The 17,666-nt window shown below is 41.3% G+C and overlaps 1 protein-coding gene across 8 annotated transcripts in view; it reads left to right on the plus strand.

Annotated features, from left to right (window-relative positions):
• Positions 1–3,423: 3,423 nt before the first annotated feature.
• Positions 3,424–17,666, plus strand: part of SPPL2A (signal peptide peptidase like 2A) — a 54,218-nt gene continuing 39,975 nt past the window's right edge. For 3 of the 8 annotated variants that reach the window (XM_055088230.1, XM_024116104.3, XM_055088231.1), the window contains exons 1-2: positions 3,725–4,372; positions 10,480–10,608. Coding sequence is in view for 1 of the 8 variants with exons in the window: in XM_024116103.3 (XP_023971871.1) it covers positions 3,552–3,617 (66 nt within the window). In the remaining 7 variants the exon portion in view is untranslated. Of the gene's footprint in view, positions 3,618–3,723; positions 4,373–10,479; positions 10,609–17,666 lie in introns of those variants that run through there. The other 5 variants (XM_055088229.1, XM_055088228.1, XM_024116103.3 and 2 more) reach the window with 5 other exon arrangements.

Genomic DNA, 17,666 nt, shown 5'->3' on the forward strand with positions numbered 1-17,666 from the left:
TAGAGTACTGAGTTTTAGCTCCTCCTCCTCTGCTGTCATCTAGCACATTTGTAAAATGAAGCCAATAGTTCCTGACCATTTCTTAGACTATAGAAAGGTTCTGACAACCAATAACATTCTATCTTTTATCATTGGGGAAAAAATTCCATTAACTAAATATATTTAGAAATTAAAACAATCTTTAATGATAGTTACTTTCCATAATTGGGTTTTTATACATAGCTTATTTGGAGAAGAAAAATATTGACTAAAAATTATGCAGGTAAATTTTATCCTACCTAATACTTCCAGGGAAATTCATGTGTAATAGAGGTATACTCCAAATATCCTTTAACAGCCATTCCAACAGTAAAGTCATGAAATAAGAATCTTTTCAATATTCCATTAACCCTCCCATTTTCCTTCATCATGCACAGGGACTTTGACCAAGAAGAAAAAATTCTGGCAGAAGAATTATGACAAACAGTGCTGACACTGGACTACAGTGATAACACAGCCTTCTGTTTTTCCTCTCCTCTCCCTCTTTTTCTTTTTAAAAAAATTTTCAGAGTAATTATACCCAAATTACAAGTCATGTAATTTTTACAATACTCATCTGAGACAGGCAGAACAGGTATTACTGTCCATATTTTTCAGCTGAGAAAACTAAAGCAGGCAAAGAGAGACTGCACAAGGAACTAGCCTATAACACAGGTTCTTTGACTGCAGGTACAAAATTTTCTCCTACTGAGGGGAAGAAAAAATGGGCATAACTCTAGACAGGAAAACCAGAGATCTTCAGCCTGAGGAGCCACTTTGGAGATTCATTAGGCGAAGGGCCATTATGGACAGAAGGGACTATTTAGAGATGAAGTTGTCTAATCACAGTCATTTTACAAAAGGGAAATCTGGCTTGCCCTAGGCAGCTAGAAAATGTGAAAAGAGTCTCGAATTGACAGGCAGGAGACCTGAGTTCTGGCCTCATTGTGCCACTAAGTTTCAGACCAACCCACTTAGCCATCAACCTACAGACATTTGCAATTGGATGTCCCACAAACATTTCAAACTCAAGTCCAAAATTCTTTCCTCTTCCTCACCCATCCCCCACCTCCTCCATCTCCTGGGATGATCATCTCAATAAAGGGCCCAGGGCAGGATCCTGGGAATCATCCCTCTCCTTCATCTCTCATGTACCCTCAGTTATACCAAATTCTGCTACGAATTTTCAGATCCACCACCTCCTCCTTTCCATTTCTTCTGCCACTGTCTCAGTTCAGGCCCTCACTATCCCTGCCTGGGTTAGGTTACTACTGTTGTCCAACAAGTCTTCTGGCTTCTACTCTGGCCCTGTTTCAATCCATCTGCCACCCCACCTGCCATCACAGAGAGCTTTCTAAAACAAAAATTGTCTGTCACTGTGCTTTCCATCACCAACTAGACGAAGCCTAAAGTTCCAAGCAGGATACCCCAATCTATTTGTGATTTGGACTCTGCCTTCTTCTCTCACTTCATCTATCATCACTCATAATTTCAGCCAAGCCCAAGTTTTGCATTTCCTCCAATGTCACCTTTGGCTTTGACACTAATGGTTCATTCTTCCTGGAAGTCTCCCCCTTCTCCTACCCATTGCCTGGCTAAAATTAACTCAGCCTTCTAGACTCAGCTTAGGTTGAAATTTTTCCTGGCACTCCTTTAAAATGTCCCTTTGATACTCCCATAGCATCTTGTGCAAACAAAAGGGTCACTACTCACCCTGAACTGTTTGCTCACACATCTTATGTCCTTCACTAAACCATGAGCTGTGGGATGGCAGGGACAGCATTCTATTCAGTGTTTGGTATTGAATATTCATCCAATAAATATTTGAGGACCAACTTTAAGCCAAATGTTGTAATGGATACAGCAGTGACCAAAGCAAAGATACACCTTTCTATCAAGTGGGAATCTACATCGTAAATAAACGATGAGATAAATAAGTAAGAGTGAAAAGTGCTGTGCAGAGAATTAAATCATGTGATATGAAAGTGACTGGGTGGCTACTTTAGATTGGGTGTGTCAGTAAGTTCCCTCAGGACTTCCCTGGTGGCACAGTGGTTGAGAATCCGCCTGCAAATGCAGGGGCCACAGGTTCGAGCCCTGATCTGGGAAGATCCCACTGTGCTGTGGAGCAACTAAGCCTGTGTGCCACAACTACTGGGCCTGCGCTCTAGAGCCTGCGAGCCACAACTACTGAGTCTACGTGCCACAACTACTGAAGCCCGCGCACCTAGAGCCCGAGCTCCGCAATAAGAGAAGCCACCGCAATGAGAAGCCCACGAACCACAACGAAGAGTAACCCGCGCTCACCGCAACTAGAGAAAGCCCACACGCAGCAATGAAGACCCAATGCAGCCAAAAATAAATTAATTAATTAACTAAAAAAGTAAATAAATAAGTTCCCTCTGAGGAAGTGACATTTAAGCTAATAAGTGAATGCCAGCGTGCCAGGTATTCAGAGAGAGGAGCGTTCCATTAGGGAGGACTACCAGTACAAAGGCCAGAAGAACCGAAGGCGGCCCATGTGGCTTGAAGAGAGCGTGGGAAAACAGTGAAGATGGGGTCAGAGAAGCAGGCACGGACCATGTTATATAAACTTTGCCCTCCAGAGTAGAGTGTTTCCGTTTTTTTAAAAGATAAATTTATTTATGGCTGTGTTGGGTCTTCGTTGCAGTGGCATGCTTCTCATTGCGGTGGCTTCTCTTGTTGCAGAGCACGGGCTCTAGGCGCATGGGCTTCAGTAGTTATGGCACACGGACTCATGGCATGTGGGATCTTCTGGGACCAGGACTCGAACCCGTTTCCTGCATTGGCAGGTGGATTCTTAACCACTGGGCCACCAGGGAAGTCCCAGAGTAGAGCTTTGATTTTATTCTAAGTGTGGTTGGGAGTGACATGATCTGATTTACATTTTCAAAATGATATCTCCAGTACAGCTGTGTGGATAATGGGCTGTGGGGTGTGGAAACAGAAACCAGTTTGGAGGAGAGAAGCAACGGTGGTCAGGGGGTGGTCACTGCGGTTTAGGAGAAGGTGGGCGTTTTGGGGACATACGTGTGAGAGAGCCTAGGACTGCTGATGAGCAGGTGAATTAAGACTCAGAGCATGTAGGTTTTTGGCTCGAGCACCTGGGTAGTTGGTGGGGAACTGAACAGGCGCTCCGCCGCTTCTAGGAAGAAGGAGGCCTTGAAAAAGTCCCTTCGCCTGCCCGGACCGGGGAACAGTTCAGGTCACGAAGCTGGAAAGAGACACGCCCAGGCCCGCTGCCGGTGCCCGCCAACGCCGGGAGCCTGAGCGAGCCCGGCGGGCGGCGCGCGCGGACCCGGCTTCCACGTGCCCCGTGAGGGTTTCCGCGGCCTCCGGGCGGGGCCGGAAGAGGAAGTCGGCGCTGCAGTGGCCGCTCCAGCAGCCGCGGCGGCCCCAGCCCAACCCCGCCGCCCGCCCCTGTCCGGCCCAGCCACCGAAGCAGCGCCGCGAGGGGACCCGGAGCCCGCCCCGCCTCGCGCCGCGCCGCCGGGCGCTCACCAGGCAGTCTGATGGGGCTGCAGCAACCGCTGACCCCCGCCGCGGCCGCCCTGCTGTGGGGCTTCCTGCTCCCTCTGGTAAGGGGGACGGGCGGGCACTCGGGCCTCCCCGGGGCGGGGCCGGGCGCCCCCACCCTCCGCCGCCGCCGCCGCCGCCGCCTCACCACCCCCGGGCTCCCTGCCGGCCTGCCCTCTCCCGCGCCTACGCGGCCTGCTCTGGGTTTTTGCTTTCATCCCCATTCCTGTCCCACTACTCCCTTTCCGCCAGCCCCCATTCCCGTCCTCTGAAGTCCCGGTACCTACCCCCGAGAAAGCTACCTGCCGAGCCCCTAATACGACTCGGACTTTGGTGCTTCTCCTCTATAGTTTTTCACTGAACCAGGCGTTTTGAATTGACCTATGAATTTTATTGTCCAGTCTTTCTTACCGCTGCTTAACCCGCACTCCCCCCAACCCCAACCCCGAAAGAAGGGAAAAAAACGTATACCCGATCCCTGGATGTTTAGGGGTTCAAGGACTGCGCTTTAGTTTAATTGCTCTCATACAGATTTTTTTCTTCCTCCTCTGTAGTTTCTGCTTCGCCTTAGGGCTCATTTGATTCCATTCTGGGGCTTTCTGGTAACAGTAATAATTTAAAATACTTTTTTAAAGAACACACCAAAGTGTAATTCTTTTAGTGGGTTTTAGTGGGTTTCAATTCTCTGCCTAGTTTAAAGGGTAGGAGAGCCGGTTAAGTAACAGTAACAAATATGTGTACACAAGTTTGTTTTCGTAATTAGAGAAAAGTAATGTCTTAAAATTCAACACCAAGCAGAAGCTTCAGTGAATGGGTGGTAAGTACGCCGGTGTTCAGTGTTTCAGTTTTTGTTTCTTGTAAATTTCACTAAGGGAGTTTCAGGTTGGAAACTTTTATGAGCTTTATACAGAATTGGTATGGTGTATGCCTGTGTAGTTTTTCCATTAGAATGTGTAACTTCTCTGAAAGAGTATATTTTGCTTACTCTTCAGTTTAAAGGATTACTACCAGTGAATATATTCAATATGAAAGTGTTTTTAACATTTATTGAGAAACCAAACTCAAAGCCTGAAGTGGTTAAGTGCCTTCGTTGTATTCATAACTTTGCTAGGCAGCTTTAGGAAGAATGTATCTAAAAATTGCTTGAGGTGGGTCGGGGGGAGGAGTAGGATATAAAGAGAATAGCAAAGTGGCAGTGTTGGTCTGAATCTTTGAGGTGTTGTTTACCTTGTAATCAGACGTGTCCAAAAGATAATTCAGGTAGTATGTAAATACACATAAAACTATAACTTAGGTATGAAATTTTTTGTTTTTGCACTCATTTTCATTTGAACTTATTAAGCTAATAGTAAGAATATATACATGTGTGTATAAATTCCCACCTGTCCTTTCTCAACACAGTTTAATAATTAACCTAATAATACATCAATTGCTCATAAACTCATATTGAAATTCTTAATAAAAGCTCTGAAGCCTCTCACTAGAAAAATGGAAGCAAAATTTTCATGTAATTTCGAGTGCTTCACAAGTCTAAAGTTTGTCCATGTTCTAAATTGTAGCTAGTCTGTCTCTCCCATATTCTAGATTTTATTCTTTTTATATTGCACATACATATTTTGTCATATTTCGCCGTGTTAATCTTGAGTTCTATATTCCCCAGTTGCAGGGTTGTTGTGAGGACTCAGTAACATTCTTTCACTCCACAAATATTTAGTGTGTTATCTCTTATATGCCAGGAGCTGTGCTGGTAACTGTGAATACACTGACAAGATGTTTTGAAATTGGGAAGATCATTTTCAGTGCTAACTAGTATTATTGATTTTCTATTTCTTAGTGATTTCTCAGTGGATTTTTTTCTTCTCCACTCTTTCTTCCTTTAAATTCCTGAAAGGGTCTCTTTCTCATTTCTTTCCTTTTCTGAGGAACTCAAATAAATCTGGTATCCTTTTTCTCAGCAGGAGCTCTCTCTTTCCTTCTGTTTACTAGATACCTAGTTCCTTTCCTCCACTATTTTAAGTTTTTTGTTATTTTAACCATTTTCTCCCTGAAGCCCTTGTTTACTCCTCTTCCCTACTCTTACAGCCCTAGGTGGCCTCTCTGAGTTCATTTGAATGAATGATGCCAGCTTAATCATTTCTTCTTTCTGGTCTCTGGAAGCTGGCCCTACTGAGCCTCTTTCCCCTTGGTCATGTTAGAAAAGGGCCATCATCGGCTTCCCTGGTGGCGCAGTGGTTAAGAATCCGCCTGCCAGTGTAGGGGACAAGGGTTCGAGCCCTGGCCTGGGAAGATCCCACATGCCGTGGAACAGCTAAGCCCATGCACCACAACTACTGAGCCTGCACTCTAGAGCCCATGAGCCACAACTACTGAGCCCGTGTGCTGCAACTATTGAAGCCTGTGCACCTAGAGCCCGTGCTCTGCAACAAGAGAAACCACTGCAATGAGAAGCCCTCACACCACAACGAAGAGTAGACCCCACTCTCTGCAACTAGAGAAAGCCCACATGCAGCAACGAAGACCCAACACAGCCAAAAATTAAAAAAAAAAAAAAGGGGGTCATCATCCTCATCTAGAAGCAGCATTTAATCTCCAGAAAGTGTCACATCCTTCCTATTTAGCATTGGAAAGCCCCTTCAACATCATGTAGCCTACCCTACTCTGTTTGTCCTTATCACATCAGAGACCTTACCATGTATCTTGAACACAAGCTACAGCACATCTGGCTGTTTTAATGACTTCTAAACCCATTAAACATTTAAGTCTAGACATGAAAAGAGTGCCTGGCAGGTAATTAATTCTCTCTTGGCTTTGCCATATTTCCATATCACACTTGTCCTTTCCTAGTCCAACTCCCACTGCTAGCCCCAGCTGTTAGACCTTTATTTTAGTGTTATTCGGACCCAGTCACAGGGTTCTGTTTCAAAGAGAATGAGTGAAATTTAGCCTGGATCTGTTTTCTAAAATTGCTTCAAAGTTCTCTGAAGAATCCTGAGTCTTTCTCATAATGTTTTTATAAAAGTTGTATTCATGTTTTCATTACTTCAAAGAATTTGAAGTGTCATATAGCCACATCTTGAGCTTATGAAAATGAAGTGGTCATCAGAATCCCCAACAGAAAAATCTCTTGCTGAAATCTGCATTCCTTTGGTATACTACACCAACTCAAAGAGTCTTCTTTAATTCCTTCTCTTCTGCCCTCCTCCCTCAACCTCCTGGGGAAACTAGTTGTGTTCTGCTACCCAACCTATGAGAGACATGCTGAGCTACTGTACTATTGACTGAATTGTGTCCTCCCAAAATCCATATCTTGAAGCACTAATCCCCAGTATTGATGGTATTTGGAGATGGGGCCTTTGGGAGATATTGATAATTAGGTTTAGATGAGGTCAGAGAGTAGGTCCCTTGTGATGGGATTGGTGCCCTTATGAGAAAAGACACCAGAGAGCTTGCTCTCCCTGACCCCTCCCCCTCCCCCATCGTATTTTTTTATGGTAGCCCAAGCTGACTAAGATTTTGGTACCAGGAGTGGGGTTCTGTGGTAAATACCTAAACATGTGGAAGCAGCTTTGTAACTGGGTAATGGGTAGAGGCTAGAAATATGAACATTAAAGGTGATTCTGGTGAGAATGCAGATGGAAATGAGGAACAGTTTATTGGAAACTAGAGGAAAGGCAATTCTTGTCATAAAATGGTAAAGAACTTGGCTGCACTATGTTCTAGTGTTGTGTGGAAGGAAGAATTGTAAGCAGTGAAATCAAATATTTAGCTGAGGAGATTTCTAAGCAAAGCGTTGGTGGAGCAGCTTGTTTTTTTTCTAACTGCTTTTAGTGAAATGCAAAGGGGAGAGAGGAAGTGTTAAGCAAAAAGGAACCAGAATTTGAAGATTTGGAAAATTCTCAGCCTATCCATGTTGCAAAAAAAAAAAAAAAAAAAAGAGAGAAAGTTTGTTCTGGAAAGAACGCTAAGAGTGTGGCTGAACAATCACTTGATAAGTAGCTTATGGGATTCTATGAGCAAAAACTCTGCCACTTTTAACTCCGGGAGAAGAAGACAGGATGAAATGAGGAAAGACTGTTGGACTTTTCGGATCTGACAGGATGGGATGATAGAGCTATTTGGCTGTGAACGTGCATTATTCTTCAAGAAGAGGGAGAAATAACCCCCAAAGGTGATTCAGAGATCATCAGGGCCACAACTTCAGTTTCAACAAGGCTTTTGGCCTCTACCAGGAGCCTTGGGGGTGGTATCCCACAGAGCCAAAGGCTACCCCACAGAGCCATGGGGGTGACACTTCCACCCCAGTGGGCCTGGAAAGTGGGACATAGAGCCAAAAAGGATACTTCTTGAGCCTTAAGATCTATGTCTTACTAGGTTTTGGACTTCCTTGGGTCCCCTCACCCCTTTCTTCCTTCTGATTTCTTCTTTTGGAATGGGAATGTCTATCCTATACCTGTCCCACCATTATATTTTGGAAGCACATAACTTGTCTGGTTTTACAGGTTCACAGCTGGACAGGAATCTTACCTCATGAAGAATCTTGCATCTCACCCATATCAGATTTAGATGACATTTAGATAAGCTTTTGGACTTTTTAGAGTTGTTGCTGGAATGAATTAAGACTTTTAGGGCTGTGGGATGGAATGAATGTAAATATTTTGCATGTGAGAAGGATATGAATTTTGGGAACCAGGGGAGAAATGCTGTGGACTGAATTGTGTGCCTCTAAATTCTCATGTTGAAGCCCTAACTCCCAGTGCGATGGTATTTGGAGATTGATTGGGCCTTTGAGGATAATTAGGTTTAGATGAGGTTATCAGGGTGGGGCCCTTACAATGGGATTATTGCCTTGCTCTCTCTCCCCCCGCCCCCCACAACCATGTGAGGACACAGTGAAAAGGTGGCCATCTACAAGCCAGGAAGAGAGCCCTTACCAGAACTGGACCATGCTGGCACCTTGAAACTTCTAGGCTCCAGGCTGTGAAAAATAAATTTCTGTTGTTTAAACCACCTAGTCTGTGGTACATGTCTAAGCCCAAGCTTAGACACATTCCTCCTTTAACTGTCAGATTCTTCACAATCAGAGCCGTCTCTGTGGATTCTGCATCCCACTGTCCAATTTTTAAGTCACTAATTGCTGTGTTATCTCCTTCCCAAAATACAACACCTAAACATACATCTCCTGAGAATCTCAAAATGATCCTGAGAGAAGTTTCAGGAAGATTACAGTTTGTCCTAGACCAGATAGAAAGTCATGAAAAAGAGGACTAGAACCCAAAGTTTCTAGACATTTCTTTATACTTTTCCACTAAGTGTTTTTTTTTTTTTTTGGATCAAAAATAGATCACAAGACTGATTGGATAAATTTGTGAATTTATTTTCATGAAACAAGGTTTAAAGATAGAAGTCATGTTTATTATATATTTAATAATTTGTCTTTGTTAAAAATTTACCTGAAATTGGATCTGTTTACAGAAATCTAGACCATAAAGTCTCCAGGTATGGACTCTTACCTCAAGATACTAAATTTTTTTTCAAAAATTTCATTGCCTTTAGGCCAGAATTTGCCAAATGTTACCATGTCCTATGGTCTTAAATCAACTCTGATTTACCTGCCTGGCCTTTTAGGCATTTGAGTTTATGAATTCTAGTGTAAATCGTAAGTTCTATAATAGTTAAGTAGTAAGATTACTTAAGGAAACCCAAGGAGAAGGCTGGATCTAGGTAACATAGAATATAGGCCCCATGAAGGAGAAGCTACCTGACTCATTCTCTGCTGTCTCCCTTAGCACCTCATAGTTTGCAGAGTACTGAATGAATGAATGGTTACATTGTACCTTCCCTCCACCCTAGTACATCTTAGCCTGTTACATGCCCCCAGATTCTCCAAGTGTAAGGAATGATCCTGGGGATCTACTTTCCCCATGTCCCACAGACTCCTCTGATACTCTACAAATCCCTGTTTGGTGCCCTAGCTCCCACTGAGCCACTAATTAAGTAATTAAGATTTCACTTCATCTCTGAGGGTCTGAGTCTAGTCAGTTTCAGTGCATGGTTTCCATAAACCTTGAATATTGGAAGTAGGAGTAGAAAGAACATAGATTGTCTTGATTATATAACTTATTAGTGAGGAAAGAGGCATAGAAAATATAATAGTGAATCAGGAAGTTATTTAGACCTGGCTTTGGAACATGTGTCATTCAGACATACAACCCCAATTCTGCCTTTCCTCTAGAGGCTGCTTTCAACTCTTAATGTATTGCTATTGACTTAAAACTCAATCTGTGTAAAGAGAAAGATGTTTGTAAAGAAAAGGATACCTCCTACATTGCTATGATATAAGGGTAATGGGTAGATGACTATTACTCTTTGGCATTTAGCACTCAGTGATTACATTTTAACGTTTTATCTTCTAGTTTAGAAATAAAGATTTTTTTAAATTGCTAGTTCTCATTTTAAATAAATTCTGTTTATTAGCAAAATTTGCCCCAAACCCCCAGCCCTCATATTCGATAACTAAAGATAGAGGAGTAGTTTAATTTGTAGATTTTATGAAGAAAGATTGCAGGGGGTGTTAATTGGAGAGAGAGTTCATCATATTCACACATTTTCCCTTGAAACTAAAGGATTAAGTATATCTAATGGATAACAATATGAATAATGTGAACCATGTTTAATTGACAGACTGTGGAGGTGGGTGGGGAAGCTGGGGCCCAGTGATACAAATGCTGAAGAGTTTTAAGTGAACTTATGGGTGAAATGGGGGAACTGCTGGCCAATACATGAACGTTGGCTATACCAGCATACTGCAGGTACAGTGTGACTTTCACCTCTTAAGAAAATTCCTAGGAGAACCCCAATAATGTCTAGAAATCTCATGAGTTTCACTGCTATTCATGATGAAGTCTATAACCATGTACTCTGCAGACCAACATCAGAGCATCACTTGGAAGCTGGTTAGAAATGTATAATCATGGGCTCCTCCTAAGACCTGCTGGATCAGAATCTGATTTTAACAGAACATTAAATTCAAGAAGCACTGATCTATAATAAAGGGTAAGAAATTGTTGCCCAGATTACTCACCATAATCTCTAACAAAAAAGAACCATGCTTGACTAATCTGTTAAGGCTTTTAAAGGGAATTAAATATATACATGGGTAAAAGTTAGCATTGTATTAATCAGAGCTCCATCGTGATCAGGTGAAAATGGGCCAAGATACAGAGTCCTGGCAGACCCAAAGTATGGCATGGATTCAGGGTAGGGGGTAGTATATTAGATAAATTTTTAGCTAAAGAATTTTTATTTTCAAAAGGAATATGTGAAGACTTAAATTTGGAAAGTAGATCCAATGCTGGTAGATACCTTTTGAAGGAGAAAGAAGAATAGAAGGCAAACTAAACCTGTGAAACAAAGTCACAGAAGAATCGAACTGTGCTATTAGCTTGGACAGGAGTAGAAAGGCCTGTTTCCTAGGCTAATATTGGGCTGGTGAGTCAGCATCAGGAGGCCGTTTGAACAGAGGCCAGGAATACAAATGCCCATGCTTGGGACTACCAAGAGACTGGAGTATGAAGCATAGATATAGCCTCAAGAGACAGGGACGTGAAGGTCACTGCAAGACTGACTCAGTGTGAGTACACTGATGAAATACAGCTCCTTATATATGTCCCATTGTTTAAGGTCTGATTGGTTTGGGAAAATGAGGAAACAGGACACCTGCAAGGATGTGAGTATAGTGTACTCCATTACAGTTGAGGTGTTTTTAGACTTTGAGTAATCATTTGGCACTTATCATACCAAAAATTATTTAGGAGAAAAATGATCAAAAGAATAGGCGACTCTGACATTAAGATAGACCTAAACATTGATTTAAAAAGAAGATGATATGGAATAAGACTGAAGTCAAGTGATCTGGGTAAAGTAAATTTGGAAATGTTCACAAACAACAGGCATCCGATGAAGTTTTATGTGAGGTAAATTTGAATCCGAAAAACAGGAAGTACTACTTCACACTGTGGGCTAGTAAACTTGCTTCCCTTGCATGTGAGGATCAAGCAAGATGCGGAATATAAAGACACGGGTGTGAGATTGATGATTTGATGGCCATGAAGAACACTTGATTCCACCGCGCAGTGGTTGTAGGAACTGCCATTAAGAGGCAGGATTTGGGGTGAGCAGTAAGGAGCACTTGTCATAGGGAAAGGAATTCCATGAAACTCTAGAGTCCTAGAAGTGGGGGTACTTGGAAGAGTATAAGGAAAGGAGTTAGAGTTTGGGATGTTTAGGGTGTGGGAGGAACTAGTTGGATATTAGAGGAATTTGAGTGGTCGTAGGAGACCCATGCCCAGAATCACAGCAGAGAGGGAGTTAACAGCTAATGCAGAGATATATATGACCAGTATTAAAACTGGAGGGTGATGATTGGGTACTAAGGGGTGCTGGCGGATCTAGCTGCATAAGGGAACTTGAAGTGATAGCAGAGCTGAAAAACTGCTGGTCTGGTTTTTAGAGAGCTCAATTCTAATCTGGCCCCTGAGACTTCATTTTGATCATTTTGGACCTGTTTGAGCTATGAAATGAAGGGACTAGATTATGTTATCCCTAAATTCCTTCAAGCTCTTGATACTAAGCTTTTTACTAAGAGAATATTTTCATTATTGGTTGAAAATATAAACGTTTTTTAAGGGTTGAGTAAAGTCATAGAAGACCAGACCACAGCTGATTACAAAGGAAAATTCAGATGTCTTGAAGCATGTTTCTAACTTGAAAAATGTAAAGGAAGGTATCCTGTCCTTCCACCATAGGGTCTTTGTCAGATGATCTAATACTAGCACGGGTAGACCACAAGTCTCACCTGATTTGGTACTTGTAATGTTTGAAGGGACACTTGATCTTCAGGCCTCTGTGCTTCCCAACCTAACTGGCCCACAGTGATGTGGTTTCTACTACAGTTGGCCCTTGAACAACATGGGTTTAAACTGCGTGGGTCCACTTATACTTGGATTTTTTTCAATACATATGCTTTGTGTATGATCTACAGTTTGTTGAATTTGTGTGGAATCAAATCTATGGGATTTGAGCATACCTGGATTTTGTTATCTGTCCTGGAACCAGTCTCCCTCAGATACCGAGGGGTGACTGTGCTCTTGTTCCCGTACAGCTTTTGCTGCTCAAGGTTGGGCCCGTAGAGCAGCAGCATCAGGATCACCTGGGAGCTTGTTAGACATGCAGAATCCCACATTCCACTCAGGCCAACTGAATCAAAATCTCCATTTGAATATGATTACTAAGTGACTTGTATGCACGTTAAATCTTTTTTTGTTTGTTTATTTTGTTTTTTGTTTTGTTTTGTTTTAACATCTTTATTGGAGTATAACTGTTTTACAATGGTGTGTTAGTTTCTGCTTTACAACAAAGTGAATCAGTCATACATATACATATGTTCCCATATCTCTTCTCTCTTGTGTCACCCTCCCTCCCACCCTCCCTATCCCACCCCTCTAGGTGGTCACAAAGCACAGAGCTGATCCCCCTGTGCTATGCGGCTGCTTCCCACTAGCCATCTATTTTACATTTGGTAGTGTATATATGTCCATGCCACTCTCTCACTTCGTCACAGCACGTTAAATCTTGAGAAGCACTGCTCCTATGGCTATGGTACCCAAACCTTAACAAGCATCAAAATCTCCAGAAGGCCTTGTTAAAAATAAACTTCTTAGAGTTTCTGATTCAATAGGTCTGGAATAGGGTCCAAGAATTTGCATTTCCAACACCCTAAGAACTACTAAAGCTTTTACTAGAGACTGACTTAAATCACATTCTGTTTGTGATTATCTTTTTCAGGTTTCTTTTTAATCTTCCCAGTAAGACTATAATTTCTTGTTTAGTGTTTCTTGGTGGGGGCAGCTTTATTGAGATATAGTTCATATACCATAAAATTCACGCATTTAAAGTGTACAGTTCAGTGGCTTTTAGTATATTTACAGATATGTACAACCGTTACTATAGTCAATTTTAAAACATCTACATCACCTCAAAAAGAAACCAAATAGGTAGAGCACAGAGGATTTTTAGGGCAATAAAACTACTTCATATTCCATATGATACTGTAATGGTGTATACATGTCATTACATATTTGTCAAAACCTATAGAATGTAAAACACCAGGAGAGACCCTAAATGTAAACTGTGGACTTTGGGTGGTAATGAATTGTCAGTGTAGGTTCATAGATGGTAACAAATGTTAATAATGGAGGTTGGAGGGAGGCTATGTGTGTGTGTGGTAAGGGAATATGTAGGAACACTGTACTTCATGCTCAGTTTTGCTGTGACCCTAAAGGTGATCTAAAACATAAAGTCCATTTTAAAAAAAGAAAGAAATAAACCTCATATTCTGTAGCTATCAACCCCATCCCCACATCCTACCAAACCCTAAGCAACCACTAATCATCTTGTATTTCTTCTGCATGGTGCAAGTACTTGGCAAGGTGCTAGATGTATTATTAATAATAATAGTTATCGGGCTTCCCTGGTGGCGCAGTGGTTGCGCGTCCGCCTGCCGATGCAGGGGAACCGGGTTCGCGCCCCGGTCTGGGAGGATCCCACGTGCCACGGACCGGCTGGGCCTGTGAGCCATGGCCGCTGAGCCTGCGCGTCCGGAGCCTGTGCTCCGCAACGGGAGAGGCCACAACAGAGCGAGGCCCGCATACCACAAAAAAAAAAAAAAATAATAATAATAGTTATCATTTATTAAGAGCTTAATATGTGTAAACATTTGCATCATCTAACTTAATCATCATGACAGCTCTGTGAGGTCTGGACATTTTTTGTCATCTCAAAGCTGAGGAGGGAATCCCCTGGAGGTCCAGTGGTTAGGACTCTGTACTTTTACTGCCAGGGCCCAGGTTTAATACCTGGTCGGGGAACTAAGATCCCGCAAGCCTCGAGGCGGGGCCAAAAACAAAAAACAAAAAAAACAAGATGTTGATGCTTAAACAGTTTAAATGACTTGTAACATAGCCAATAAATGGTGAAACTGCCATTCTGTCCCAGGTCTCTAATTCCAGAACATACGATTGATAAACTGAATTTTCAAAGCTATATAATCTCTGTGAGAAATTTTACTAAGATGTTAAAATGTAGTGGAAATGCTTAAGTTATTTGGATATGTAAGCTTGCTCATGAAATTTGCTGCATGTTGCACATACAATACGAACTATTCTACAATTATGTATGGTTATACTTTCCTCTCTCATACTAATCTTCCACTAAAATTTGTGTTTTGCCTTAGTAATTCCCATATCAATGAATTTTGCTTATATCAGTGATAAATTTTCTACCACTGTAGAAAAGACTGTAATCTGTCTATAGCAATAAATGTTACTCATAGTTGGATATCTTTGTACTGCCATGTACTTTTAAGCTTTTTAAAAAATCCCTTAGCTTTTGTAATTATAAAAGTAACACTATTATACAGTTGTGTAAAAGGAGGTAGTGTATATGTATCAATATGGAAAATCTAACAAAATTTAAATTTTACGGCTTAAAGACTTAAATATAAAACATGACACCATAATACTCTTAGAAGAGAACATAGGCAAAACATTCTCTGACATAAATCATACCAGTGTTTTCTTTGGTCAGTCTCCCAGGGCAATAGAAATAAAAGCAAAAATAAACAAATGGGACGTAAGCAAACTTACAAGCTTTTGTACAGCAAAGGAAATCATAAACAAAATGAAAAGACAAACCTACAGACTGGGAGAAAGTATTTGCAAATGAGGCAACCCACAGGGCTTAATTTCCAAAATATTCAAACAGCTCATACAAGTCAACAACAAAAGAACAACCCAATTGAAAAATGGGCAAATGAGCTAAATAGACATTTCTCCAAAAACACATACAGATGGCAACAGGCACATGAAAAGATGTTCAACATCGGTAATTATTAGAGAAATACAAATCAAAACTATAATGAGGTACCACCTCACACCAGTCAGAATGGCCAGCATTAAAAAGTCTACAAATAACAAATACTGGAGAGGGTGTGGAGAAAAGGAAACCATCTTACACTGTTGGTGGGAATGTAAATTGATGCAGCCACTATGGAAAACAGTATGGCAGTTCCTCAAAAAGCTAAAATTAGAGTTGCCATATGATCCTGCAATCCCACTCCTGGGCATATATCCAGAGAAAACTATAATTCAAGAAGATACATGCACCCCATTGTTCATAGCAGCACTATTTACAGTAGCAAGAGACATAGAAGGATCCTAAATGTCCATTGACAGATGAATGGGTAAAGAAGATGTGGTACACATATGCAATGGAATACTACTCAGCCATAAAAAAGAATGAAATAATGCCATTTGCAGCAACATGGACGGACCTAGAGATTATCATACTAAGTGAAGTAAGTCAGAAAGAGACAAATACCATATGATACCACTTACATGTGGAATCTAAAATATGACACGAACTTATCTATGAAACAGACTCACAGACATAGAGAACAGACTTGTGGTTGCCAAGGGGGAGGGGCGTGGGGGAGGGAAGTATTGGGAGTTTGGGATTAGCAGATGCAAACTATTATATATAGGATGGACTACAAGGTCCTATTGTAAAGCACAGGGAACTATATTCAATATCCTGTAATAAACCATAATGGAAAAGAATATATATATGATGGAATCACTTTGCTATACAGTAGAAACTAACACTGTAAATCAATTGTACTTCAAAGAAATAAACTTTAAAAAATAAAATTTTATAAAAGCTACACAGTAGTATATATAGTATGATCCCATATGTGTAAAACAGACAACAATGTATATGTTTGAGATCTACCTATCTATCTATATCTATCTATCTATCTATCCATCTATCGGGTTGGCCAAAAGGTTCATTCGGTTTTTCCATAAGATGGCTCTGGTAGGGCTTAGTTGTCTTTAACTTCATTCGAAGCAATTTTGTTAGATTGTAATGTGACAGCTGTCATATCAGCGTGCATTAAAAAAAAATCAAAATTGGTGAATTTTTGTGTAGCCATTATTAAATTGAAGATGGAAGAAAAAAGCAACGTTTTCGGCATATTACGCTTTATTATTTCAAGAAAGGTAAAAATGCAACTGAAATGCAAAAAGAGAGTTGTGCAGTGTATGGAGAAGGTTCTGTGACTGATTGAACGTGTCAAATGTGGTTTGCAAAGTTTCATGCTGGAGATTTCTCACTGGATGATGCTCCATGGTCGGGTAGACCAGTTGAAGTTGATAGCGATCAAACCGAGACATTAATTGAGAACAATCAACGTTATACCGTGCAGGAGATAGCCAACATACTCAAAATATCCGAGTCAAACGTTGAAAATCATTTGCAATAGCTTGGTTATGTTAATCACTTTGAAGTTTGGGTTCCACATAAGTTAAGTGAGAAAAACCTCCTTGACCATATTTCCTCACACGATTCTCTGCTGAAACGTAATGAAGTTTCTGTTATTAAAACAAATTGTAATGGGTGATGAAAAGTGAATGCTGTACAATAATGTGGTATGGATGAGATTGTGGGGCAAGTGAAATGAACCACCACCAACCACACCAAAGGCCTGTCTTCAACCAAAGAAGGTGATGTTGTGTATATGGTTGGATTGGAAGGGAGTCCTCTATGATGAGCTCCTTCCAGAAAACCAAATGATTAATCCCAACAAGTACTTCTCCCAGTTAGACCAACTGAAAGTAGCACTTGATGAAAAGTGTCCGGAATCAGTCAAGAGAAAATGCATAATCTTCCATCAGGGTAACCCAAGACCTCATGTTTCTTTGATGACCGGGCAAAAATTGTACAGCTTGGCTGGGAAGTTCTGATTCATCTGCCATACTCACTAGACATTGCACCTTTGGATTTCCATTTATTTTGGTCTTTACAAAATTCTCTTAATGGTAAACATTTCCATTCCCTGGAAGACTGTAAAAGGCAACTGGAACAGTTCTTTGCTCAAAAATATAAAAAGTTTGGGGAAGAGAGAATTATGAAGTTGCCTGAAAAATCGCAGAAGGTAGTGGAACAAAAGGGTGAATACGTTGTTCAATAAAGTTCTTAGTGAAAATGAAAAATGT

The sequence above is a fragment of the Physeter macrocephalus genome, chromosome 11, assembly GCF_002837175.3.
Source record: "Physeter macrocephalus isolate SW-GA chromosome 11, ASM283717v5, whole genome shotgun sequence".
Taxonomy (NCBI): Eukaryota; Metazoa; Chordata; class Mammalia; order Artiodactyla; family Physeteridae; genus Physeter; species Physeter macrocephalus.